The following is a 27,023-nucleotide window of genomic DNA, read 5'->3' as shown; positions in this document are numbered from 1 at the left end:
TGGGTTGCAGCGGTCAAGGACCTATTGGAGCACAGGGACGTGGGTGCTCCCACTGCCCAGAGCTGCTGGGGATGCAGCAGGATCGTAGGGCACAGAGGTACCTGGGCTGCAGTCAGCAGAGAATAATGCTCCTTCCCTTGAGTGCCCCAGGACAGTTTTGGGCTGTTTTCAGAAGTCTTTGGGGACAGTCACACTGGCTGGACAGAGCCTGCAGCCCCATTGCACTGCCCAGAACAGCCCCAGTGCAGCTCCAGCCCCATGTTCCACTGGGAGGAGAGGAGCTGGACAGTATCTTCCCCATGTACAAGGCCACCTGTGTTCCCCCCAGCCAGTCATCCTGTGCCTGCCTGCATGACAGCCTCAGAAACCAGCCGTGGTGCTGAGGGCTGGGCAGAGGAATCAGGGGCTCTGGCTCCTCCACTGCAGACTGAGCTGCCCATTAAACACAGCTGTGCACGGGGCTCCCACCCCATGTCTGGACCTGCTGGGCTGGGAGCGGGCAGGTTTTAGGTGTTGGTGTTCCCCAGCACTGGTGACTCAGGGGCTGGGTCTGCTTGGGCTCCTCAGCATCACCTGCCCATCAGACTGTGCCCATGCTGCAGGGTAAGGATCACAGCAGCAGTCACCTCATTGTGCGTGGCCCCAGGAACCATTCACCATCACAGTGTGGTCCCTGCAGCCCCCAGCATTGAGAGCTGTGTCCCACTGCAGCCCTGGCAAGCTGTTTGCCCCATGGCACAACACCAACAGACCCAGGAGGGTTGTGCCACAGCATGTGCCAGGCCCAGGTGGCTACAACCACCCCCATGATCCAGCACTCGTGCTGGGCACGGGGCTGTCAGGACAGACACGGAGCGGCTGTCAGACACCCACAGGTTATCCCTGTGGGCATAGGCTGGGTTCTCTGCACTGACCTGGCTGTTGTCTGATCCCAAGTGCCAGAGAGCAGCCACAGACTGGTACTCCCTGCAGCTCATGGGATGTCCCCAGCTGAGGCAGCCCCAGCTCCTGACACCCACCCAGGTCACCCCACTGTGCCCTATATGGCAAAACCAAAGCTGCTGCCAGAGCCTCACGTGCCCTCAGCCTCCAACCTGGGAGGTGCCACCAGCCCCTGCCCTGCCCAGCCTGGTCCAGGCACCTCCGCAGCCCCCAGTCCCGCTGCCCACAACCTCCCCCATTCCGCAGGTGCCAGCGCAGCCCCATGGCTGCGCGGCCTGTCTCCTGCTGGTCCCTTCCCCAGGAGGAGGGATTTGCACCGGAGTACAGGGCAGCCGCCAGCCTGGTCAATACAGTGCAAGCTTTACTATGAAGTCCCGCGGAGTCCTGCCCACCACCAGCCTGTGGCACCGCTCCCGGCAGGGTCTCCGCAGGCGACGGGCAGGGTCAGTGTCACCACGAGTCTCCTAGGGTGGCCCGAAGCCACTGCAGGACCTCGGCCAGGCCGGTGCCATCACGGGCACTGGTCTCCAGAATCGTGATGCGCTGTGTGGCGCAGGACACAATGTCCTGCATGCGGAACAGTGACTTCATCTCCATCACGGACATGTAGCAGGGCAGGTCACTGCACCGGCAGGAAGATCTGCATTAGCCCACAATGCCGGCTCTCCTGCCAGCCCAGCCCCTGGCTCAGGGATCTCCACAGCACAAGCCAGCCCGGGCAGTACAGCAAAGGGCTGCTGCCCCCCCCAGGACACACCAGGCTTCCTTATGTGTCCACCACCCGACGGGAGGGACGCAGGAGCCATCGCAGCCCCTCAGTGCCCTGTGCCCCCACCCTCCGGGTGCACCCTCCTCACATCTTGTTGAAGAGGATGAGCACGGGCACGGCGGCGAGCGGTGCTGCGGAGAGCACGGACAGGAGCTTCATGCAGGACGAGGATACCTGGGTCGGGTCGGCGGCATCGACCACAAACTGGAGGAGATAAGGGAAGGTGCTGCTGCGGGCGTGCTGAGGGTGCCGGGGTTACCCCTCCCCTGTGCCCATGTCCCCCCGGCCCAGTCCCTCACTCGAGGACGTGGCTCAGGACACGCTCGGCTACCGCTCACCAGCAGAGCGCTGCACTCGCCGTAGTAGCTATGCCAGATGGGGCCCATGCAGCCGCCCACCTCCCGCAGCGTCACGGTCCGCGGCAGCCGCAGGTCGGTCAGGTTGGTGCCCACCTGCGGGGACAGGCGGCTGGGATGCGTGCACCGGGGCCCCCCGGCCACACCGGGGCAGCGGCTGGCTCCCGCCCCTCCGGGCCCTGCCTACCGTGGGCAGCGTGGCCGGGGGCTCGCCCAGCTCCGCGGGCCCCTCCTCGGCGCTCAGCTGTGCCGCGGGTTAAGGATCGGTCCCGAGGAAGGGGACGGGATGGAACCCCTGCCCCCCCGGGACCATCCCGGTGCCGCCCTCCCCTGGTGCACCCCCCGGTGCCCCGCCCCGCCGGATATGACGCAGCCGCCGCGCTAGCAGGCTCTTCCCGCCGCCGGCCACCCCCAGCACCAGGCACGTAGGCACCGGCCGCCCGCCACCCGCCATCCGCCATCCGACGCGAGCCCCGCCCCCGGAAGGAGCCCCGCCCCCGTCGGAAGCCGGAAGCGGAAGCGCCGCTGAGGGGCGGTGGGACGGGGCTGGCCTGGGCCGGGCCGGGGGACGCGATGGGGCGCGGCGGCGGCACCTTCGAGCGGCTCCTCGGTACTGGACGCGGCCTCCCCGGGTGGAGTGAGGGGCGAGCGCCTTGGCCGTGCCCAGGGCGCGGTGCGCGGCTTCGGGATCCGGGGTGGGCCCGGGGTTCGTGCTCGGTACCGGGCGGGTCCGGGGTTCCCGGGGTCTGGAGGCGAAGCGCCGGCGCTATCCAGGACTGCCCGGTCGTTCCTGGGCCCGGAGCACCGCCGGCGAGGGAGGGGTTGCGCAGAGCTTGGTCGGGGGGAGCAGAGCCGCTGGAGCAGCCCCGTGGGTTTGTTCCCTGCAGATAAGGCAACGAGCCAGCTCCTCCTGGAGACGGACTGGGAATCCATCCTGCAGATCTGCGACATGATCCGGCAGGGAGACACCCAGTAAGTGCTCCCGGGCTTCGGCTGCACTGGGAGCGCTGTTCCTGCCTGCCTGCGGCCACGCTGCCCCATTACTCCCTCGCAGCGCAGCACACCCACCCTGAGGTGCTGACATCCCCCCCGGCCTCGGGAGGTGCAAGTCATCTCTGGCCTGAAACCCTCAGAGACACTCAGGCTTGAGCGTGCTTTTTCCTTCTCCTCCCAGTTTGCCCCGGGGGAAGTGGGTTGGAACTGGATGATCTTAAGGTCTCTTCCAACTCTAACCATTCTGTGATTCTAAGCATGTAGACTCTGTTGTTTGGGTGGGGGTTGGCAGGTTACCAGCAGCAGGTGGAATCTCCGCTCAGATGCCTCACTCCCTGAGGACATGTTTTCTCTCTCCTTACCCAGAGCAAAATACGCTGTCAACGCGATCAAGAAGAAAGTCAATGACAAGAATCCCCACGTGGCTCTGTACGCGCTGGAGGTAACATTAGCCCAAACCGTGGCACTGGCCAGGGAACATCCCGGTTTTCCCAAGCCTTCTGTGCTGCACAGGCTGCACGCAGCATCGGGTCACAGCTTGGAGCCTCCTCCCAGCTCTAGCACAGGAGTTCTGTGACTGATCAGCATGAGGATTTCTGTCTTTAATTCCATCCCAGCTTTAGAACGGGCAAAGTGGGATTTAGGATGCCTTCCCTGGGGTCTGTCTGTACACAGCAGTGGTGCAGAGGCCCCTGGGAAGGAGGAGGGGAGTTCAGGCTCCAGATTGGCTTTACTTTTGCTGCCCCAGTGCGACCCGTTGCTCACGCAGTGCTGTGTCTCTGTGTGCTGGGATTCCTCACAGGCTGCAGAGAGGGAAGAATGTGTCAGGCTAATGCTGTTCTCTGCCCCTGCAGGTCATGGAGTCAGTGGTTAAAAACTGTGGCCAAACAGTCCATGACGAGGTGGCCAATAAACAGACTATGGAGGAACTGAAGGAAATACTCAAGGTAAATACAGCTTGGTTTACTGTCGTTTTGGAATGAGGTTGGAAAAACAGCAGCAGCAGGATCTGTGTGTTTGTCCTCGCTTCTGTTCCCTTTGTGTAAGGAACAGAAGGGAAACTGTCTGGAAATGCATTTGAGAAGAGGGCAAACCATGGTGTGGTGTGTAGAGAGCTCAGGAGAGGTGATGTTTTGAGAGCAGAGGTGATGTCTGGCTGTAATGTGAGAGGGGAGGAACATGCTGCAAAGGCCTTGACCCTTTCATGGTAGGTGCAATGCTTTGCTTGGAGGGAGGCAGTAAAGGGAACCAGGGGATGTTCTGGCAGTTCATCGAGGACTGAGTGGTTCCCTTCACAGTACAGCGTGAGGCACACAGGAGGGTGAAGATCAAGGGGAGAACTGGCAGAAGCTTCCTCTTTACGGGGGCTGTTCCATTGGCCTGCGGAATTATTTGAGGAGCTTTGAAGGATGTAAACTTAGCTGTTTTCACTGACGGGCTGTTGGCACAAGCTGTCACTTGCCAGTTTGATATAACGTGATGCCTGCAGGAGCTCTGTGTGTCCCTGGAGTGGAGACTTCCACAGGTGAAGCAGAACTGGGAACTCCTGTTTCTGCCTCCCCGCCCAGAGTGCAATGCCCAGGCAAAGCATAGCTTTTCCTTCCTTACAGCCTCTATCTTCACCAGAAACAGGTGACCGGATGACCCAGATAATTGGTGAATGAGCTGTGCAGGTCCCGTCACCTTGCACACAGTACCAGGGTGTCTCCTGTCACCTTGCTGCTAGGGCTGGCTCAGTCTCTGTGCAGAGTCTGCTGAGCCAGGAACAGTGATGCAATGTCATGGCCAGGGGTAGTAGCACAGCCACTCCTGCTGAGGAGATCAGATCAAGAGTTTCTGTGGTTCTCTCCAGTCCTTCTCTGCCTCTGTAGTTCCGTAGCTGCTGCAGACCCGTTCTCCTATGTTCCGCTGTTTGTGAATGTCCAGTGCTCGTAAAATGGTCTCAGCTCTGAGGAGGCTGAGGGCTGTGATATGTGTGGAATGCAGGATTTTTGGAATGGTCAGTAAGGCACACTGTGTGGGCCGAGCTGAGCTGAAATCAGAGTTGAACAGTGCGAGGAGCCTCTGGAGCAGCTGGTCATGTAGGCTTGTGGTCACTCAGGCAGCTGATGGCAGGCTGCTCTCGAGGCTGGGGCAGGAACAGGCTTGCCAAGTTGAACTGTGACAGAACCCCTGCCTCCAAAGGGCACCTACCCTGGTGATCCTGCCTTGGGCAGCTTCAGGTGCTCCTGGGCAGGAGCATTGGGGCTGGAGGTGCTGACAGCCTGGCACCAGCACCCTCCAGTGCCAGTTCCTGGAGCCCTGGCAGCACTGGTTGAGATGCTTGCTGCTGCTCTGCCCAGCTCCGTGACTGTAGGTGCCCCAATGTTCTGAGTGCAGGACAAGCAGCTCCTGTGGTAGGTGAGCGGAGCTGGGCAGGGCAGTGCTCACACCAGGCTCTGCAGGTGTTTTCTAAAAGCATCCTAACCCATTGTCAGGTTGGTCCACACTCCTCCAAAGGATGTGTTCATGTGTGTGCTGAAGGAGCAGGCAGTCCTTGCTGTGAATTGTCCTTCCTGTGGCTTTCTGACAGCTCTCACCTTGCACAAGTGCTCTAAAGTCTCGCTGAAATACCTGACTGGTATTTCTGGCTTCCAGCAGATTCACGCCAGCCTTCAGGTTTCAGGGCCTTTTTCTCAGATTTGTTTTCTTTTCCCTTTCTGTGCAGAGGCAAGTGGAGACCAGTGTCCGCAGTAAGATCCTGTACCTTATCCAGGCCTGGGCTCATGCCTTCCGCAATGAGCCCAAGTACAAGGTGGTGCAGGACACCTATCAGATAATGAAGGTTGAAGGTGAGGACTCTGTGGGCAAAGGTGGGTGGACAATTGGCCAAGCAGCTCTGCTCTGGAGGAGCTTTGCAGGAGAAGGAAGGGCTGTCAGGACCCTGTCTGGTGTTAGCAAAGTCTGGACTTGTAATACTGAGCTTTTTCTTGGTGTCTTGATACCAAATGAACCTCTTGAGGTGACTGAATCCCACTGCAAAGAGAGAACAACCCCATTGTCCCTGGATCAGCCCAGCTGGCAGCTAAGGGTTGGCAGTGAGGCGCTGCTTCAGGAAACTGGCCTGAAGTCAGGGTGTCCTCTGAAAAGGGCTCTGCAGTTCCATCCTCCCAGGCTTTCCTTAGTGCTTCCAGGACGGGTCCATACTCCTGCTCTCTTCCCCCAGGCCACGTATTCCCGGAGTTCAAGGAGAGTGATGCCATGTTCGCGGCAGAACGGGTGAGTTGTGCTGCTGGGGAGGGAGTTGGTGCTGTGGGACAGACCTCACTGTCCTGTCCCCTTCCACTGAACCTTCAGCTCCTGCACTCTTCCGTTCTATGCAGATTAGAGCCCAGGCTGGGGGCACAGTGCTCCCGGTGCCATGCTGGCAGTTCTGGGCTGCTGCACAGAACTACCCGACAGAGGGGAGAGTGACCAAGACAGGGAGCTGGTCTCATCTTGCCCTGCTTGGTGGCTCCCAGCATCACTGCTGCCCGAAGCATTCCAGTTTCTAGGAACATGAGAGGGGATAATGTGGGGATCAGTAATACCTGTTGAACTGCGAATGCTTCCAGTATCCCCGTTCTGGAGAGCACCTTGGTTAGCTCCTGAGGAGCTCTGTGGAGGTGCTCTCCTTAAGGCTCTCGCCCTCCTTGGCCTAATTCTCCTTATCCCAAACAGGCTCCAGACTGGGTGGATGCTGAGGAGTGCCACCGATGTCGTGTGCAGTTTGGGGTTGTGACGCGGAAGGTGGGTGCTGCTCCTGCCCCTCCAGGTTCCCTGGTCCTGCGCAGTCCCCAGGGACTTGCAGGACTCCTTGAGCCTGCTGGGAGGTGCTGGGGCTGGGCAGTGTTCCCTGGCTGCTGGTGGGGAGGTGCCAGGAGTGCCTGAGTGGTGGTGTCTAATGGTGAAGGAGCGTGTTGAGGCCACACTGATGTCTCCCATCCTTTGCAGCATCATTGCAGGGCATGTGGGCAGATCTTCTGTGGAAAGTGCTCTTCCAAGTATTCCACCATCCCAAAGTTTGGGATTGAGAAGGAAGTGAGAGTCTGTGAGCCCTGCTATGAGCATCTCAACAAGTCAGTACCCTTTGTGGTGTGTTTCTTTGCCTGCAGCAGCTGGGACTGTCAGGGAGGAGCTTTGAGCAGAGCAGAGCGAGGGTTCCCCACACTGGGCTGGGTTCCCATCCTCTTGGGAATGGGGTTTTCAGCTGCAGTGCTGTGCAGTGCTGGGGCTCTGGTGCGGAGGAAGGAGCATTCAGCATGCACTGTCATGTCTTTCTGACTACAGGAAAGCTGAGGGTAAAGCTGCAGCCACCTCTGAGCTGCCCCCAGAGTACCTGACCAGTCCCCTCTCTCAGCAGTCCCAGGTGAGTGACTGCCTGTAGGTGCTGTAATGATCCTGACCTACTTGGTGTCCATTTACTGACCACCTCCTCCTCCTGCTCACAGCTGCCTCCAAAGCGTGATGAGACAGCGCTGCAAGAGGAGGAGGAGCTGCAGCTCGCTATTGCCTTGTCTCAGTCAGAGGCGGAGGAGAAGGAGAGAATGGTTTGTGCCCTGCTGGGGGTGATGTGCTGGGCATCTCCCAGCTGTGCCGTGACAGATCCTGGGTGTGTCCTGGTGTCACAAGACACAGAGCAAGTCACAGGGCCTGTGGAATTGAGGGGATGACAGTGGAGCCAGGCCTGAGCTGTGCTGCAGTCCCAAATCCTGGAAGCAGGCTGTGCCCAGGCTGGGAGCCTAGGGGCATGCTGGCCTGTGGGAACTGTGCGGAGCCTGAGGCTGGATCTGCCATCCCTGGCCATCACCAGGAACTCACCCACCCGGTGTGCCCAGTCTGCTGCTGACCGGAGCCTGGGCAGTCCCTGAGCCAACTGTTCTTCCTGTTTTGCAGAGGCAGAAAACAACCTACTCCATGTACCCAAAGGCTGAGCCCACTCCCGTCACATCCTCGGCTCCCCCGGTCAGTACGCTCTACTCTCTGCCTGTGGTATGTTCATGGGAGCCCCTGAACGTGATTCAGGTGCACACAGGCCTTGTCCTTGTCCTGAGTCTGCCCTGTTTGTGTCAGGCTGAATCCCTGCTCTGAGAGATTTGCCCCGTTCAGCCCCTCGCTCTGTCACAGCACTGCTGTGTTGTCAGCAAGGTCTGCACTCAGGAGGAGGTGGCTGTCCCCTTCCAGGCTCTTGCTGGTGCTCAGCACTGGGTTGTCCGTGGCCAGGTTCGAGCAGGATGTTTTGTGGGAGCTGAAAGTCTCCTGTTTCTCTGAATCACGTTTCCCTGTTTGTCTCTTTACAGAGTTCCTCTGCTCCCTTGGCTGAGGATGTTGACCCAGAGGTAAGGAGCCAGGCACTGCTGCTCCATGGCACATGGTTACTCCCTGTGGAGCATGATGATGATCTTCCTTCTCTCCCTGGCAGCTGGCTCGGTACCTGAACCGCAACTATTGGGAGAAGAAGCAAGAGGAGGTTCGCAAGAGCCCCACGCCATCAGCACCCCTGTCCCTTGCAGAGCCGGCTGCCCAGCCCGGGGAGGCCCACCCTGCCCCACTCAGCGTTGTGGAGGTAAGAGGGGGCCTGGACCTGTGCCAGGCAGCTTCTGAGGGGCAAGGACCAACCAGCTCCTTGGTGCAGCCTGGCCTCAGAGCACTGCAGGCTTGCAGTTGACTCTTGGCACTGGAGAGCTGAGGGGCTGCCCTGTCCTTCCAGCAGCAGTACCAGAATGGCGAGTCTGAGGAGAACCACGAGCAGTTCCTGAAGGCACTGCAGAATGCGGTCACTACGTTTGTCAACCGCATGAAGAGCAACCACATGCGGGGCCGCAGTATCACCAACGACTCTGCCGTCCTGTCCCTCTTCCAGTCCATCAACAACATGCACCCCCAGCTGCTGGAGCTGCTCAACCAGCTGGATGAGCGCAGGAGTACGTGGGAGCTGTGTGGCCGTGGCCATGGGACTGTGTCCTGGAGTGGCTGCTGGGGCTTTCCCCCACACCGGGGTTGGCATTGCTGGGATGCAGCCTCTCTGGAGAGCAGGCAGTGTGGTGCACGAGGTGGTTGGAGTGCTCTGCCCCAGGCAGGTCCCTGAGGTGTCTCTTCCCTCTCCAGTGTACTATGAGGGCCTGCAAGACAAACTGGCCCAGATCCGGGATGCGCGTGGAGCCCTGAATGCGCTGCGGGAGGAGCACCAGGAGAAGCTGCGCCGTGCAGCAGAGGAGGCAGAGCGCCAGCGCCAGATCCAGCTGGCCCAGAAACTGGAGATCATGAGACAGAAGAAGCAGGTGAGGCAGGAAAGCGTTTCCAGGGTATGTGGGGCACATCAGTCCTCAGGCCTGCTGGCTCCTCCACCCCAGGGCTGCCCTGATGGGGGGTGGTGCTGCAGCATCCTGGCTTGCAGCAATCACAGCCCTGTTCCCACAGGAATACCTGGAGATGCAGCGTCAGTTGGCCATCCAGCGACTGCAGGAGCAGGAGAAGGAGAGGCAGATGCGCCTGGAACAACAGAAGCAGACCATCCAGATGCGAGCCCAGATGCCAGCCTTCTCCCTGCCTTATGCCCAAGTATGTCTGCAGGGCCAAAGACTCTCCTGCCCAGTCCCAGGCGATGTGGCCTAGAGCTGCTTTTCTTGCCTCAACAGCTCCAGGCCATGCCTGCCGCTGGTGGGGTGATTTACCAGCCCTCTGGGCCCAGCAGCTTCCCTGGCACCTTCAGCCCAGCCGGCTCGGTGGAGGGCTCTCCCATGCACGGTGTGTACATGAACCAGGCGGCACAGGGGAGCACTGGGCCGTACACCGCCATGCCCGTCGCAGGGACAGGTACGTGCCTAGCTGAGCCCACTGGGGTGGAGGCTGAGAGCAAGGTGGTAGCTTCAGTCTCTGCCTCTCTGCCCCAGATCCCAGCATGGTGAATGCCTACATGTACCAGGCAGGGGCAGGCAGCGGGCAGGCGGTGCAGCAGGGCCCGGCAGTGCCCACCACTACCCCTGCGTACTCGTCCTACCAGCCAACCTCAACACAGGGCTACCAGGCAAGTGAGGGCTGGGGCTTTCTGCAGGGCTCGGGGCAATGGGGTCTCTGGAGGGAGGATGGGCTAGTTGGTCCCATCTCTGGATCTGCATCAGCTCTCACAGTGGGAGTGGGTTGGAGTCAGGGCTGGTTTGGACTCCCCATGGCACAGAGGGAAAATGCTGTGCTGTCTCCAGTGGAACGTGGGGAGTGTTGCTGTTCCTGGGGTGCTGGTTTGAGTCGAGCTGGTACTGCTTCTCACCAGCCTCTCCTCCCCAGAGCGCAGCCTCACAGTCACAGAGCATCCCAGCCATCTCCCAAGCCCCCCAGTCGGGTGCCATGGGCTACATGGGCACCCAGTCGGTCTCCATGGGCTACCAGCCCTACAGCATGCAGGTGAGCACCTCTTGTCCACTGGCTCCTGCTTGGCTACAGGGTTGGCTCCAGCACATGGGACAGTCCTGGGCCTGTGCTGCTGGTGGCTGGGTGGAGATGGGGGTCTTTGGCCTCTGCCCCACTGCATGTCCCTCAGCCCCTCTGATAGCCGCCCCTCGCTCTCTCAGGGTCTCATGTCTGCCCTTCCGGGCCAGGAAGCAGCTCTGAGCTCACTGCCAGCACAGCAGTCCTACCTGCCCGGGCAGCAGCCTCTCTACCAGCAGGTGAGTGCCGGGGCTGGGGCGGGGCGCGGGGGATGTGTGCTGCCGGAGCCGCCTCTAACGGAGCCCCTCGCCTCTTGCAGATGGCACCTGCGGGAGGGACGCCCCAGCAGCAGCCGCCGCAGCAGCCCCCACCCGCCCCGGCACAGCCGCCGCAGGGCAGCGGCGAGGCTCAGCTCATCTCCTTCGACTGACCCCGGCGCGGCGCTGCCTGAGGCATTGCTCGACCTCCGGAATCGCGTCCCTTCTCCCGCTCCTCGTCCTGCTCTTCCGGGGCCGGAGCTCCGCGGGGCCCAGCAGCGGGAGCGCGGTCCCGGGACCTTGCCTGGTGCCCGAGGAGCAGCCTCGTGCCGTCCCCCCGAGCCCCGTTCCCCATCACCCCCCGCGCCCCCGGGACACCTCCCCGGGCCCGACCCCATCCCCGTGGGGGAGACCGAGCGCGATCGGCGTTAATAAAAGAGTTGGGAACGATCAGCGCCCCATGTGCTGCGACGGGCGGGGCGCCGACAGGGGCGAGCGAGTGTTGGCGGACCCGGCGGCTAGAGCGTCCGCCCCGCCCCATCACCGAGTGGTGGCGCGGGGGCCGCCGGGACCATCGAGCGCGGGGCAGAGCGCCGCCGTGTCCTCTGCGGCCGCCATGCTCCCCGCTGCTCGCGCGCTGCCGCCGCGCCTTCCCCGCCGCCTGCCTTCCGCCTGGCGCTGCGCCGGGCAGCGGGCGCTGGGCACGGGCCGCGCGCGGCGCTCAGAGGCGCTGGCCGGGGCTCCGCTGGACACGGCCGCCAAGCAGTACTCGCCCAAGGTGCAGCAGCTCGTGCGGGACATCGCGGGGCTGACGCTGCTCGAGGTGGCCGACCTCAACGCGCTGCTCAAGGTGGGTGGCGGGGACGTTGCGGCCCGGCTCATCTCGGCCCGGCCCGCTTGCGCCTCACCGGCCGCTCTTCCCGCAGGAGACGCTGAAGATCCCGGACGTGGGGGTGATGCCCGCGGCGGCTGCCACCCTCTTGCCCTCCCAAGCGGGTCCTCAGGTACCGGGCTCTCCGGGGAGGGGACGTGAGTTAGGCCTCGCGGGTCCCCATGCGAAGGGGATGGTAGGCAGGGGGGCATCGGGCCGGGCCCGGACCCCAGGCCTGGGCTTCCCCCCCGATGCTCACCGCATCCCGGTGGCTCCAGCAGGAGGAGGAGGAGGAGGTGCCGCTGAAGAAGGAGAAGACACATTTCACCGTGCGGCTGACGGAGCTGAAGGCGACCGACAAGGTGAAGCTGATCAAGGAGGTGAAGAACTTCGTGCCAGGAGTGAACCTCGTGCAGGTGAGGAGGGGGCTTTGGTGCCCTGGGGCTGGGGGCTGGATCCCCGGGCCTGGGAGAACGGTGCCGGTGCAGGGGAGTGGACAAGGTTGGGGCAGGAGTTGGTTACATCCATGCATCTGGCGTATTTAGGGAAGGGTCTTCCCTCCTCTGCTGTGTGGCCAACAGCAGAGCCCCTGGCAGGAGCAAGGGGGTGAAGAAGGAGGCTCAGAGCAAACACCTCAAATTTCTCTGTGCCAGCCTCAAATCCAAGAGCTGCTGTGAGCTTTCCTGCAGAACTGGGAGCAGCTGGGGTCCCAGCTCACTGGATTTGCTGGGTCTCTCCCTGCTTGGTGAAATCCATCATATTTCTGAATTTAGACAAGTTTCTCCAGTTCACACATCTTGCAACCCACATTCCCGGCCCTTTCCAGAGCTGCTCTTTTCATACGTGATGCCTCCTCCTTTTTCCTTGGAGGAGATGGGCTTTTCATGGTTCTGTGAGGGCCTGAGCTCATGCCCTTGAGACACGACGTAGACTTGGAACAAAGAACGGGATACAACTGTTACTGGGGAAGCATTTGACTGCTTCAGTTCTCTGCAGGTGATGATTTCATGCCTTGGGGTTAACAGTAGCCCTTTCTGTTCACCTGGTTGCAGGGAGGAAACGATGCTCTTACTGGTAGCCCAGAAGTTTAGAGGATTTCTAGAAAATCTTCTGACCTGTTCATGTTGATCAGTCCCAAAGCAAACAATTCAGTAACAGAGGAACTCCAGTGACAGAGCTGTGAGTGTCACTGGCTGCTGGGTTGAGTGACTGTCAGCTTGGCTGGTCCAGCTGATGGGTCTCATGTGAATGTTAAAACACCAAACCCAGTAATGGACACAAGCGGTGGATAATTAGCAGCTCTCTGGAGAACTCAACCTGAACAACTTCTTAGTGCATGGAACCTGCCAAACAAGCCAGTTTCAGCTCCAGTGCAAGTCCGAGGTTGGTAGATGCAGGTTATTGCTGGCAAACTTTGCCAGGTGTGACCTATCTGAGCTGGTGCTTTGGTTTAAGCACACCCAGACAAAACCATTGCTGCTGCTGCTGGTTCTGTCTGTGAGGTTGTGTTCAGAGTGTGGCTGGTGCATCTTTACTGTCAGTTTTGCTTCCATCTGGTTGGGGTGTTCTAACGAGCCTCGCAGGGATCCCTCCCTGTCTGTAGGGCTGTCCATGAGTCGGAAGCCAGAATTGCTGGGAGAACCTCTGGTGTTGGGCACTAATGGGACTTGGGTCAGTCCCCCAGGAACAACTCAATGAGATGGGGGTGTCATCAGCACAAGCTGGGCTCTAGTCTGCACCTCAGGAAATGTGTTCTGAGCCAGCTCCACAGACACACACTCACCTCCTGTCTGCTCGTACTCTGGCTGGGGCTGGAACAGCTGATCCTGTGCAAGACCAGCTTGGGGCCTGCTGCAGGGCTCCAGGAACAGCCGCTCTGACCAGGGCTGCTTTAGAGCAGTGGTTATGCATTGGCAAGAAGGGTTTTAACCTTGACTGTTCCCTGTCCTCATCCCAGCCAGCCAGAATGGGCTCCTGTCCGAATCCTGCTCTGTCAAGCTCTGCCTGTGCAACAACTCCTCATCCCTGGCAAAAACAAGCTTTTTCTGCCACCGTGGGTTCATCATCACTGCCCCCAGCTGGAATCAAAACCACAAACCCTTCTTTCTGCTGGTAGCAGTCAGGCTGCTGGTACTCAGTACTTGCAGAGCCACATGGCAGAGAGCTGGCAGCAGCCCTGCGCTATGGGAACCTCCCGAGCTCTGTTTTAAGGAGCTCAGGAGCCTTGTTGTGCTGCTTCGCCTGAGACGAAGGCGTCCAACTGCACCAGGGGTTATCCTCTGGGTTTCTGTCCTTTCTTCACAGCAGCCCTGCAGGACCTCCCTTTAAATGAGCTCAGCAGCTTTTCAGCTTGTCTTAACCACTGATGAACTGCAGAGTACCAGTGGTTTGGGTAAGAAAGTCCTACAAATAGGAAGATTGTGGTGGTGGTACTGGAGTACTCTTACCCAGTACAGTGTGTTCTTGCACAGCTGAACCCTGCAGCCTCCTCCCAGCTGGCAGAAACATGTGAGCCAGAACAGTCACACTTGGAAAGGCCAGGAGCTGCCTTGTGGTGCAGTCCAGGCACGGGGGCTGCATGTCAGGGGCACCATGCATGTGGTGGGAGGAATTGAAGAGCAGTTACTCACTGATAAAGGTCTTCCAGAGCTGAAGGGAATGCACCATCACTTGCAGTCGGATTTAAACAGCCCCTGGTTTGGTGTGCTATAGCTCAAGTGAAAGTCTTGGGCTTTGGACCTTGGGTTTATGCTGAGGTCAGTCTCATGGCTCTGAATCTGTTAATCCAGTTAGTGAAAGCCAGTTTCCAATCTCACACTTCTCTCCCTCCTGCAGGCAAAGAAGCTGGTGGAGTCCCTTCCGCAGGAGATCAAGGCCAACGTCTCCAAGGAGGAAGCGGAGAAGATCAAAGCAGCACTAGAGGCAGCGGGAGGGACTGTGGTTCTGGAGTAGACTTCCCCGTCTCACCACGGAGGGACTGGCGTGATGGCAGCCACCACTGCTACCATCCCTGGCACCAGGGTCCAGGTGCTTCCGAGTGCAGTGGGAATGCTCTCTGGAAGGGGCCCTGTGCAAGAATGCTGTACAGTTTGGTGGGGCTGCCATCTGGTCCTGGCACTGCGATGAACTCTACTTCATAAATAGCTGAAAACCCCTCAGAAATGGTTCATCTCTCCCTGTTAACCAGGTGGTGGGTGGGAAACATGGCTCTGGACCCCGGGATTGTGGCAGATGCAGCACAAGGGCGTTCCCACCACAACCCCGGGCTCGTTATGGCAGCCCCGGTGCTGGGCCCCCTCCCTTCCCGCTCCCAGTCATCATTGTACCGGTTCTCCACCCCCGGTGCTGCAGGTGGGGGGTGTGGCGTTGCCCCCGAGGGGGGCGTGGTTTACTTGAGGGGCGTGACCGTGCTGCTGAGGGGGCGTGGTCTAGGCTGGGGGAGTGTTCCCCACTGAGAGGCGCTGATGGCGGAGCGGCGCGTATCGCGCTGGTACTTCGGCGGCCTCGCGTCGTCCGGCGCCGCCTGCTGCACGCACCCGCTGGACCTGCTCAAGGTGAGGGGATGGAGAACGGCTCCGGGGTCCGGGGGGGGCTCGGAGAGGATGGGGAGCGGCCGCAAGGGGATGTTTAACGGCTCTGGGGGGCCGCTGTACGGCTGCGGAGGACCCACGAACGACTCCCGGGAGCTGGTTCTGAGGGACCGGTTCGCAGCTCTGAGGGCACCGAGCGCGCTGAGACGCGGCCCTGGGCTCGGGGGGGGGACGACAGGGACGCAGGAAGACAGGGACAGGGCTGAGGGGACGCGGGCGTGGCCCGGGGGCAGCTGTGGAGACGCGGTGTGTGGGGTGGGGGTTCCGGGGAGGTCGGGGTGCCGGCCAGGAGGGGTGCGGGGCCGTGGAAGACTCCCTGGGGAGCCGCGTCCGGGCACGGCAGTACCTCCGGAGCTCACAGCGCTGGACGCGGGCCCACTGGGCTCCGTGTCCTCAGGCCAAGGTGTCACCGAGGCGCCCTGGCCCGGCTGGCATCCCTGCTCCCGCACAAAGCGCGCCGCGCGCAGCCCTGCACTGCCAGCACCCACGGCAGGGCGAATGCCAGCTCTGCCCCGAGCCTTGTGCCAAGCAGCAGGGAGCCCGGGCCGGCTCCGCAGGGGGAGCGGGAGGGCACAGCCTGGGACAGGCAGCCCCCACCCACCCTACGCCTGGAGAGAGGAGAGGATGTGATGGGCACCAGCCCAGGAAAGGAGCCGGCACTGGCAGGGGGATGCTGCTTTCCCGGTGCTCGGCCTGTTGCTGTGCCTGGCTGACCCTGGCTGGCAGCCCACGGGGGCTCAGAGGATGCCCTGATGAGATGCCAAGAAAGGGAATTTGTCTGGCACATGCCTCCAGGTCTGCCTCTGAGCCAGTGTGGGATGTGACTTTCGGGCTGTGTCCCCACAAGGCAGCCCCTGCGTGCCCTGCGGCCGTGAGCAGCCTGGGCTGGTTTTGCCAGCGGGTTTACACCTGGATATTGACCATGGACCTGCCTTTGGCCCAGAGCTTATCTGCTCTGGGGCTAGTGCAGGCCTGGGGAAGCACAAGGAGCTCAGGGCCTGCAGGGTAGCGGGTGAAGGGTGTTTCACGGTACCTTTGGACCTTAACCTGGTGGGAGCCAGCCCGTGGCACCGCCAGGTCACTGGAACCAGCTGTGGGCAGTCACCGGCCGCCCCCGGGGCTGCCTGCCCCGGCAGTAACCACAGCGCTGCCCGGCTCCTCCCCTGCCCGCCCGCGGCCCTGGGAAGGAAGGCAGCAGTGGGCTTTCTGGTGCGGCACTACCCTACCTGCCTGCACGGTGCCCCTGCCCGGGCTGCCGGCAGCCGCCCCGGCACGACCCGTGCTCCGGCCCCTGGTGTCCAGGCTCCGCCCACCGGGCCCGGGGGCAGGTCGCTGCCCTGTAGCCGTGCTGCGGCCTCGCACAGAGAGAGGCTGTTCCCAGCATCCTGCGGCGTGTCCCACGCTCTGGCCGTTCCGGCGCTTCTGTAACGGGAGCCAGGCCTGGGCCCCTGCCAGCGGCCCTTTGCTCTTCTTAAGTTTATCTGCTGGCCCTTTGACCCACACGTGATGTTTGTGGTGTAGGGCGGGGGGGTGCTCAGGACATGCTGCTCTGTCCCGGCCAGCCCTGAGTCCCGCTGCCGAAGTTGGGAGCGGAGCACCTGCGTTCCCAGGCTGTGCCTGGCCATGGCATTGAGCTCGTGAGCGGGGCTGCGTTCCTGCCTCTTCAATTCCTGTGGCTGAGAAGGAGGGAAAGTGACTTCTGGAGGCCATGGCCGCCGCATGTGGCTCGGGTGCAGGCAGCAGGAGGTCATGAATCCATGGCCCCAGTGTGGTTCCTCAGCAAACTCGTGCCAGTTGCTCACTCGGGTGTTTCTGGCCCAGGGTCTTTCTCGGGGCAGCGGTGCCACCATCTCATCCTGAGGCACGGAGCAGGGCAGTGCCTGGGAGGGGCTGGGTCAGGTGCCTCAGCACTTCCTCTTCTTCCGCCAGCCTCCTCCCTCTGAGGCTGCTCGGGACAGGTTCCAAGTGCTGCTGAGGTGCAGGGAGCCTGGAGCTGTTGCTCCAGTGCTAGCAAGTTACCCTGGCAAGACTCAGAGCGGCTGTTCCTGCACTCCCTGCACCCGGCACCAGGCCGGTGCACTGACGCTGCTGGCTCTCCCCTAGGTCCACCTGCAGACGCAGCAGGAGGTGAAGATGCGGATGATGGGGATGGCGATGCATGTGATCCGCAACGACGGCTTCCTGGCCCTGTACAACGGGCTCAGCGCCTCCCTGTGCCGGCAGGTGAGTGCCACCGTGCCTCGGTGGCCTCTGGTCCCCCATGGAGTTCCTGCCACAGCGCTGCCCTTGCTATCTGGCAGCAGGGCTGGAGCTGACAGTCTGCCCAGCGGGACGCAGCGGCTCTTCCTCCTCTCCTCCAGATGACGTATTCCTTAACTCGCTTCGGCATCTATGAGACAGCGCGGGACCGCTTAGGCCAGGGCAGCCAGGGGCCTCCCCCCTTCTACCAGAAAGTGCTGCTGGGTGCAGTGGGAGGTGAGTGGGGCAGAGGAGCCCTCACCCTGGGCTGCCTCGGGTCGCAAGAGCCCCTGACCCCAGCTCTTTGCTGCAGGTTTCACTGGCGGGCTCGTGGGGACACCGGCAGACATGGTGAACGTCAGGTCGGTGCTGCCGCGTCCTGGTGCTGCTGGGGGCAGCTCGTGGCTGGTGTGTGACAGCAGTCGGGGTGGTGGGTGCTCCCGTGCTCCTGACCTACCTCCTGACCAGCTGTGCTGTGGTTGGAGACCGGTGCCGGTGGGAGGCCCTGTGCCAGGACTGGAGCTGTTCTGTTCGGTGTGACAGTCCCAGCCCCTTGTGCGGCCTCCGGGGGGTGTGGGGCTGGCGACAGCTTTCCTGTCCTGCTGCAATCGGGCGACACAATCGTCTGCTGGGCCGCTGCCCAGGCGGGTCCCTGGGGCTGGGGGTGGATAGCGGGTCCCCGGCCCCGCCTCACCCGCGGTGCGTTGCCTTCCAGGATGCAGAACGACATGAAGCAGCCGCCCTCTCAGCGGCGAAAGTGAGTGAGGGCTCGGGCGGAGACCGGGGGTCCCTGTGGCCGCGGGAGGGCAGCACCGGACCGGCGGCGGGGGCCGTTCGTTTAGCGCGGGCGGCGGGGCTGGGGCTGCGGGACCACAGCCCCGGGAGCTGGAGCCGCCTGCGCGGGGCTGCCGGGAAGCCTCGGACCCTGACACCTTCCCCTCTCGCTCCTTCCAGCTATTCCCATGCTCTGGACGGCATGTACCGCGTCCTCCGGGAAGGTGAGGCCGTGCCAGCCGGGTAGGGTGAGCCCGCCCGGGCTGTCCTCGCTGGCACCGGGAATGCGCGGTTGCTGGTTGGATGAATGGGGCCGGGAGCTCTGTCTGGAGCTGCCGCATGTGCTCGCTCAGCCAGGGCAGACAGAGGGGATGCAGGGTGGCCTGAGAGCACTTCTGCAGCGTCTGGCTGGGGCTGGGACAGGCAGGGCCGGGCAGCCCACCCGTGCTCCGGTGTGAACGGGAGAGCTGCTGGGAAAAGCACGAGGGGGTGGAGCGAGTGGGAAGGGGAATGAACGGCAGCGGGAAGGAGTCAGGGCTGTGCCGAAGGCTTCTGCTTTCTGCAGCATATCTGCTGTTGTGTTTCAAGCAATGTTGTGTGAGAAGTCTGGGACACTTTGGGACACGGGCTGGGCAGGGAAGGGCGTGTGGGTGATGTCCCAGGGCTGTGCTGATCCCGATCTGTCTGTCTGCAGAGGGCCTGAAGAAACTCTTCTCTGGAGCCACAATGGCATCCAGCCGAGGGGCCCTGGTCACTGTTGGGCAGGTAGGACCTGGATAGGGACAGGGGCTGTCCCTGGTGTGGTGAGGAGGGTGGATGTGCCACTAATGGGCCGTGTCTCTGCAGCTCTCCTGTTATGACCAGGCCAAGCAGCTGGTTCTCTCCGCTGGGCTGCTGTCAGACAATATCTTCACTCACTTCCTGGCCAGTTTCATCGCTGTGAGCAGGGCTTGATGAGGGGAGGCAGGACTGGGGTGGGGTTTGCTGGCAGGAGGGGCTGCCGGAGCTGCTGAGCAGGGCTGGGCATGAAGCTCTGTGTCTCTCTGGTGCTCTGGCCACTGCTGGCACCATGAGCTGCTGACCCGCTGCCTCTCCCCAGGGTGGATGTGCCACATTCCTGTGCCAGCCCCTGGACGTGCTCAAAACCCGCCTCATGAACTCCCAGAGCGAGTACCAGGTGAGTACAGCCCATCCTGTCCCCTCTGCGCACTGGCCCCTGCCTCCTGCCACCTCCTCATGTCTGTCCCTCTTGTTCCAGGGTGTTACCCACTGTGCCATGGAAACTGCCAAGCTCGGACCTCTCGCCTTCTACAAGGTACCTACCTGGGGCCGCATGGGATGGGCTGGTGGGGTGGAGTGGGGAAGGCTGGGCTGGCTGGTAGCAGAGGTGAGTGCCCAGAGCAGCGCTGGGACCCTGCTGCCGAAGCCTGACTGGTTCCTGTGCCAGAGCTTCTGCTACAGTTCTGCTGACGCAGCAGTGATGCTGCACTGATGTGTTCAGGGCAGAGGGGTCAATGCATGGCACAGATCTGAGTGCACAGCGATGGCTGCGGTGCCTCCCTTACTGCTGTGACAGTCCCTGCCTGACAGCTCCCCGGGGCTCACGCTGCCCTGTGCCTGCAGCCTTGCACCGCTCCAGGGTGCTGTGGAGCACCTTGGCCGTGATGGGGAGGCTCAGGTCCAGATACACGCTGACTCTCCCCCTTCTCCCTGTCCCCTTCCAGGGCTTCATTCCCGCTGCCGTCCGGCTTATTCCTCACACCATCCTCACCTTTGTCTTCCTGGAACAGCTACGCAAATACTTTGGGATCAAAGTGAGCACCTGAAGAGAAGGGACAGGCCCTGCCTCACCCCAGGGTGAGCGCGGGGTCAGCTCTTAGACCCCAGGACCCCTCCGCTGCCTGAGCCGGTGCCGCTCCCCTGGCCCTCACCCCTGCTCCTGTGCCTTGCCAGTGCTGTGCCTGGCCAGTCCCAGCATTCCCCTTCCTCTCATCCCTGTTCTCAGTATTTCTGTTACCTTTGGGCTATCCTGGGCCCCTTGTCCCCTCTGCACTGTTGGTCTGGGTTTTTTCTGGTGTCTTCCTACTGCCCACAAGTCCTGTCCATGCCCCCCTCAGCCCCATCCCTCCTGCCCGTGGGGCTGGGGGCTGGAGCCCACCCTGCAGCAGGGCCTGTGCTGGGTCACAGGTGGTGCTGGCAAGCGGCACGGAAAGGTGCAGGTTGCGGACAGCCCCATCGTCCCACAGTGCCTGTGGCCCCTGTGCTGCTCCCCTGGCCCCAGCACAGCCTCTGTGTCCCCCCCCAACCTGCTGCTCCTGCTTGGCCAAAACTCACCAGCGCCAGACGGCTGCTGCATTCTTCAGGAATTGTGCCTCATACCAATGATGGGAGACCAGACCCTGGGGGGGGGGGGGGTGTGGCCCAGCCTCTGCGTGTCTGTTCCATTGCCAGTAGGAGTCCCTCTCTCCTGCCCCAGGCCTGGCAGTGGGTGCTCAAGAACCTACCACATGCCCTGCACCAGCCCTGGCCCAGGCTGGAGGATCCAGGCTGCCCTGTGCCCTCCTCACCCTGCACCATCCTGCATGGGGGCTGCAGCCCGTGGCCATGTGCACCCCTGCGAGAGGTGGTCCCAACGGATCAAAGAACTGGAATATCTGTGACCTTCATGTGTAATAAAGGGTGGAACAAGCTCAGGGCCTGGTGACTTGCCTCGAGGTGGGGAACGCTGTGCCCCTTCCTGCTGCGGGGGGTCAGTTTGGGAGCTAATTGCAGGGAGCAGAGCAGAGCTCACTCCATGCTGGGGGGGTCTGTGCCCTGTTACCTGCCCCAGCCCCATGCAGTGGGGAGCTGTGGGCTGAGTGCCCTGGGCCAGCTGTGTGCCGAGTTGTGCCTGGCCTCAGCCATGCCAAGGGCACCCGCTGGCCTCTGCCTTGCTGCGGGAGCTGCCTCCTGGATGTGTCACTAATTGGGTTGCAGCAGGCGGAACAGAGCCAGCCCGGGCAGGCAGAGCACTGAAAGCTTGTCACCTTAACAAAGCCTAATGATGCTGGCTGGCATCACCACTTTGTTTCTGCGCCTGGCCCCGGGTGAGAGCCGTGGTGAGGTGAGTATAGGGCGAGCTGAACCCCTAGCTCTAACCCCCCAGCCCCACTGGTGGGTGCTGCTCTGCACCCGCACCCAGGCTGGGCTGGAGCAGGAGAGTGATGGAGCTGCGGTGCCCGTCCCAACCCCACTGCCCTCCAGCAGCACAGCCTGGTGCCAGCCGGCAGCAGCCGTGGTGCCACCATTTGCGCCAGCCCTGGGCCACAGCACTCGCCTTTCCTCTTCCCATGTCCCTTACAGCAGCCTCACCGCAGCCTCACTGGCCGATGGCCAGACACATGCCACAGCGTGGCACATGTAGGAGCACTTTTTACTGGCATTGGAGAGTAAGAGGCCTCCGGCCTGGCACCAGCCCCTTACCAGCAGCACCTGAACTTGCTGTTGCTGTCCGGATCCCCCTGGTCCCATCCTGCCCTCTACCAGCCCCCTGCAGCGCCCCAAGCCCCGGCCCCGCTACCTGGGGAGTCCCACAGGGCCCCTCATGCCCGCATGGCGCTGGGGCTGATGGTTCTCGTGGGGTGCCAGGGCTGTCTTTGGGGCAGCAGCGGTGGATCCGCAAGCCCCGGTGTGTGCCCGGTCACCAGCTGCTGCGGCGGGATGTGTTCGCCAGCTGTGAGCACAGACCGGCCCCGCCAGCGGCAGCCGGCCAGAGCGGGGGTCAGAGCGGCCCCCGCCGCCCAGCGGAGGTTTGCCCGGGACTCGAGCGGGGCCGCCTTAGCGGGGCCGGAGACACCTCCCCGGGGGACCCCGCGGCACCCAGCAGGGGCTGCACCGAAGCCCGGAACACTTCGGTCCCGCTCCGTCGGGGGCCGGAGCGGTCCCGCTGCCCCCGCCGAGCAGAGCCGGTGCCTGGGAGAGGGGCGGAGGAGCCGGCGGAGGGGACAAGAGCCTGCGTCCCCAGCTGCTCTGCAGTGCGGCCGCCGGTGATGCGCAGCCGGGCGGGGCGGGGGGCATCGGGCTGCGCCCCACCCGTGCGGGCGGGAGGAGCGGGGTGGCGGGACGCGGCTCCTCGCCCTCGGTCCCTCCCCCCGCGCCGATCCCTCCCCCCTGGGCCGCCACAGCCGCCGCCGCCGCGGCCCCGGCAAAACTTTTCGCCGGAGCGGACGAGCGCTCCGGTTCTGGTACCTGTCCCCGCCAGCACAGAGATGCACCGGGGAGCTGCTGCGAGCCCAGCCCTGACAGGTACGAGGAGCGCGGGTGAGGAGGGAGAGGAGCGCCCGTCCCCGCGGTCTCGGGGCTCCCCATCCGGCTGGATGCCGCCCGTCCCGGCGGGGGTATGTGGGCTCGGGTGGCGGCTGCGCATCCCCGTGGCCGCTGTCGAGCCGCAGGAGTCCGGAGCAGCAGCTCCCGGAGCCGCCCCGGTGCCGGGCGCCGGCCCTAGCAGGTCTGAATGTCTCGGGAAGGGGTGTCCTGCGCCAGGGGGTCCCGGCGGAGCTGCTCCTGCTCGAAGCCCGCGCCGCTGCCGCTGGCACACGGGAAGCGGCTCTGCCGCCGGGTCTCACGGCACCGGCACCCCGGGCGCTGTCGTGAGCCTCAGCGGGAGCACCTCCCGGGGAAACCACGGGGCGGATGGTGCCCGCCGGGTCTCCCGCCGTGGGCACGGCGGTGTTTGCCGCTCCCCAGCCGAGGGGGGCAAGCAGGGGTCACTTTTCCACCCTCCCAGCGCCCCAGACTCCCGGGTGCTGCAGGGGCCCATCGCGCGTGCCCTTTGTGACTCTGTCCCAAGCTCTGCTGTGTCAACACGGCGTTGGTAAATGGCTTTGTTTAATCAGGACATGTTGGGTATGTGACCTTGCCGTCCTCCTGACCGCAAGCGCATCTCCAAAGCAGCCGCTGAGATCCCCCCATGCCCGGCGCTGCGCTCCTCAACGTGCTGCTCCCTCGGAGGGAGCCCAGCCCTGCTGTGGGTGTCCTGATCCATGGCAAATCCAGCGGCTGCCCCTGGGATTTCCTCAGATTTATCTGTGCATCAGCAGGAAAATTCAGGGCCCACAGGACCCCTCCTCAGCGCGTTAGTGCCCTCCCAGTGGCCAGCCCCGGTCCGTCCCACCAACCCTGCTCCGCTCCGCCCGCCGCGGTGCAGGATTTTTTGTGCTCTGTTGCCTGGAGAGGGTAAAAGAGAAAAGGCTGAACGGATAACAGGCAAAATGTGCATTCAAAATAGTTAATGAAAAAATGTGGCTGCAAGCGCTGATCAGCAGCACGGGGCTGAGACCACGCACCCAGCGCTGCTCCGTGCCCTGTGCTGTGCCACGCAGTGGCAGCCAGAGGCAGGGGAGACGGGGCAGCCGCTCTGCTCCGTGCCCCTGTGCTCCTCCATTGCATCCTGTCTTGTCCTGGTCCCCCGCGGCCAGTGCCCTGTCCTTGTCTGTGTGCCCCAGCCCAGTGGTTCTGGGGACCATGGCTGGGCTCGGCCACCCTGCAGCACCTCCAGCCTCCGGGCTGCTGGTGGCTCGTTTCCGGCCGTGCCCTGGCGCAGTGGGTAACTCGGGACAGGTAGAGTGTCCCTACCAGGATGGCTGCTGTGTGCGATGCCCACATGGGCAGGGCAGGCTCTGAGCTCACTCTTCAGTGAGACACTGGGAGCTCGTCCCCAGCTCCCTGATGACCACGGTGTCCATTCCTGACACAAGCTGGTGGGCAGGCGGGTGCTGAGCTCCCAGCACAGGCGTGTGCACACACAGCTCTGCACTGACCTTTTCCCAGACTTTTCCCAGCCCTTTGCTTCCCTTGTGACATGCCAACCACGTGTGTCACACCGTGTCTCTCACGCCATCCTCCTGTGTTTCATGGGCTTTCAAGTGATGTGATGAACAAGAAATACTCCTTTCGCTGAGCCATGACCACGGTGCTCAGCATCCCATGTGGGCTCACAGAGAAGTACAAGCTTTCATCCCCTGAAAAATGAGGCTCAAGGGCTCACTGTGAGCCTCTCACACAATGCTGAGGGGCTCAGCATCCCCTTGCCAGAGCCTGCTAGGCAATAGGGGTTATTCAAGCACTGCCTGGCTGCCCAGCTGTGCTGGCAGGGCACACATGGTACTGGGCAGTGTGGTACTGGTACTTGGTACCAGGCAGCTATGGAAGATGCTCTTTTGGTGTCAGGGCAGTCTTGGAGATGATGCAAAGAGCTTTTGTTGTGTTTGCGTCCTGTGTTGGTGTTGACAAAAAAGCTGTCAGGGTTAGTTTAGGTTTGCTTGGTCCAAAGTGATGCAGAATCTGCCATCGTGGGTGCCTGTCTGTGTGCCGCTGCTCAGTGCTTCCACAGTCTTGTAGCTCTGTGCAAACCAGTTGCTGTTGCGAGGGCTGCTCCGTGCAGTTCAGCTTTGCCTCCACTGCCAGAGTCCATGGTACTCACTTCCCTGGAGGGGACTGGAGCCACTGTAAGTCGCAGGTGAGGAGCGGGTGGCATCCCCGAGCTCAGGGCAGAGACAGGAACAGGAACAGACCCCCTGAGACTCCCCAGCACCACTGCCTCCCCCACGGCTTGTTCTGCTTTGCCATGGTCCTGGGCAGAAAGTGGAGCAGCATCTGCAGGGCCAGGTTTGTGCTGGCATTGCATCAGCCCTGGCCTTGCACCATTCCTCATCTGCCAAGTGCTGAAGCCCCTGTCGTGCTGGCGTGGAGCTCCGAGCTCCCAGCCAAGCCAGCCATGGAAAGCGCCGCATTAGCACGCTGGGAGCTAATCCCTGTGTCCAGAGAGCACAGCCTCCCCCCTCACCCACCAAGCAAGCAGCTGGGCATGGGGCTGCGCTGTGGGGAGGGCCATGGACGGCTCAGGCTGTGCCGGGCTGTACCAGCCTCTCGGTGCTTATGCGGGGCCATGGCTGTCCCAGGGAGCTCCCGGGTCACGTTGCAGATGCCCATGAGTGTCCCCGTGGAGGCTGCACCAAGCCACTGATCCATGTGGCAATCGGCTCCAGCGCCCCCAGATGTGGAGCTCGTTCCCTCACACGTGTGGTGACAGCCAGAGCTGAGCAGCAAAATCCCTGCGGGAAGCTGACTGGGGTGTGAGGAGGAGGGAACTTGACCCCAGGCAGGGCTGCTTGGTGCTCAGCCGGCCATGGGGACCTGCACGGGCACAGAGCTGCTGCAGGGCAGCACCATCCATCCCCTTGGTTGCTGCAGTGCCGCAGCAGTGGCAGCAGCGTGGCAGTGCAGCATTCTAGGTACTGGGCTCTCCCCATTCCCTCCCCAGGCTGCGCACCCCAGCCCCGCCGGCCAGCGCACACTGGGGCCATGCGCTGCAGGTCTGGGGGCACAGGGAAGCCGGTTGAGGGGCTTCGAGGGTCTGCTTTGCCCCCAGTGTTGCAGGAGGTGGCACCACCGGCTCAGGAAGGGCTCAGCACATGAATGCAGACATTGGTGATGGTTCCACTCTCCCCACCACAGGGGTGGATGATGGAGCCAATGTCTGACACCTCCGGCCCCCCCAGCACTGGCACTGATCTTTCCCCATGTGGGTGCCACCATCCTGGCGCTGGTTCCTCTCCCCCCTTCTCCTGTCATGGGCAGCATTAGGTGTTTGTAGCCTCTGGGGTCAGCAGCCACAGAGCCGCGACACAGGAACATGCCACGTTGCCCAGTGCCAGCGTGGGCCAAAAGTCCCCGTGCCCATCGCAGCCCAATGCACCCGCTGTGTGCTGGGAACCTCCACCAGTGCCCATGGTCAGCATGGCCGGGTGACCCCAAAGCCTGGTCCTGGCCGGGGGTGAAAGGCTTGGAACCGTGGCACTGGGAGCCAGATGGGCTCAGTGAAAGGAGGTGGAGCTGGGTCCCTCTTGTGATGCTGCCTTGCTGAGGGGCACCCAGCACTGGTGGCCGTGGCACATCCAGCCTGCAGTGACCACTGCTCTGGGTACCAACATTGGGCAGGTCCAAGCACCCCAGACCCCCGTACCAGCCACACAGGTCCTCTGCTCCCTCCCTGCACTGCCCATCTGCACCAAGCCAGGGACAGCTGGTCCATGGCTACTCTGCACGTGTCTGATAGAAGCAGTCTGGGGCTCTCGGAGCACGCCATGGGTTGGCTGAGCTGCTTGTGCCCCTCGCCCCGTGGGGACACACAGAGTGCGGCTGCGCGGCACCGTGGGCAGCTGGGGCAGAGCCTGGGCAGGGCCCACTCGAGAGGGAGCCGATGCGAGCAGCAGGAGCGTGACCTGCCCCGCGCCAGGACCCCTCACCCAGTGCAGTCTGCCCAGCTTGGCCGCGGCTGTGCCCCGGGGCCGGGGGACTCCGGGGCAGAGGCCTCCCTGCCGCTAAATCCCAGTGCAGGAGCTAAAAATAGAGACACCTCTAGCCCAGAGCTGCCTCTCCGGGCCCGGAGAGGGACTGGCAGCGAGTCGCTGCTGCGCCGCGGTGCCGGGAGGAGGGTTTCCTCCCAGAGCAGGGATGCTCGGCAGGGGCCAGGCACCAGGAGGTTCTCGTGAGGCTGGGCCATGGGTAGTGGTGGGATGGGGCAGTTGGGGATATGGCACAGGGCTGATAGGGCACGAGGGCAGGGATGTGACATGGGGCTGGCAAAGAGATGAGGGCAAAGAAGCTGGGCTGGGGCTGGTGAAGGGGGTGAGGGCAGATATGGTGGCACGGGGCTGGTGGCCAGTGTGCACCCACCGAAGGTCCCTTTTCCCAGAGCCCACCCAGGAGGACTGTCCCTGGAGACGGTTCCTTCTGCCCCGGGACTGTCTA

General features: G+C 62.6%; 3 protein-coding genes across 4 annotated transcripts; 2 read left to right on the top strand and 1 right to left on the bottom strand.

The window, feature by feature from the left end:
• Nucleotides 1-1,288: 1,288 nt before the first annotated feature.
• Nucleotides 1,289-2,521, bottom strand: ARL16 (ARF like GTPase 16; the record flags this gene model as incomplete). The annotated part of the gene is given in 6 exon segments (XM_080629555.1): nt 1,289-1,564; nt 1,800-1,915; nt 2,050-2,163; nt 2,255-2,322; nt 2,325-2,419; nt 2,421-2,521. Coding segments are annotated over 6 exon segments (666 nt in total). The 3' UTR covers nt 1,289-1,392.
• Nucleotides 2,502-11,080, top strand: HGS (hepatocyte growth factor-regulated tyrosine kinase substrate). Of its 2 annotated transcripts, none has more exons than XM_080629553.1 (21): nt 2,502-2,677; nt 2,955-3,039; nt 3,427-3,502; nt 3,915-4,007; nt 5,768-5,891; nt 6,266-6,318; nt 6,760-6,828; nt 7,033-7,157; nt 7,369-7,447; nt 7,530-7,628; nt 7,975-8,070; nt 8,379-8,417; nt 8,501-8,644; nt 8,789-9,002; nt 9,187-9,359; nt 9,499-9,639; nt 9,717-9,894; nt 9,972-10,105; nt 10,363-10,479; nt 10,647-10,742; nt 10,823-11,080. In XM_080629553.1, exons 1-21 carry the CDS (start codon nt 2,641-2,643, stop codon nt 10,931-10,933), a joined length of 2,283 nt encoding a protein of 760 aa, XP_080485679.1. In that variant the 5' UTR covers nt 2,502-2,640; the 3' UTR covers nt 10,934-11,080. The 2 variants fall into 2 exon arrangements, with proteins under 2 accessions (XP_080485679.1, XP_080485680.1); XM_080629554.1 differs by having other exon boundaries at nt 2,503-2,677; nt 7,975-8,043.
• Nucleotides 11,081-15,095: 4,015 nt separating this feature from the next.
• SLC25A10 (solute carrier family 25 member 10) lies at nt 15,096-20,059 on the top strand (the record flags this gene model as incomplete). The annotated part of the gene is made up of 11 exons (XM_080629569.1): nt 15,096-15,185; nt 17,325-17,444; nt 17,582-17,696; nt 17,773-17,821; nt 18,175-18,216; nt 18,414-18,457; nt 18,928-18,998; nt 19,080-19,172; nt 19,333-19,410; nt 19,492-19,548; nt 19,958-20,059. The coding sequence occupies 11 exons, from the start codon at nt 15,096-15,098 to the stop codon at nt 20,057-20,059; spliced, it is 861 nt and encodes a 286-aa protein (XP_080485695.1).
• Nucleotides 20,060-27,023: the final 6,964 nt, after the last annotated feature.

The sequence above is a fragment of the Psittacula echo genome (assembly GCF_963264785.1).
Source record: "Psittacula echo genome assembly, chromosome: 14".
Classification (NCBI taxonomy): domain Eukaryota; kingdom Metazoa; phylum Chordata; class Aves; order Psittaciformes; family Psittacidae; genus Psittacula; species Psittacula echo.
This window is presented reverse-complemented; position numbering and strand designations above follow the sequence as displayed.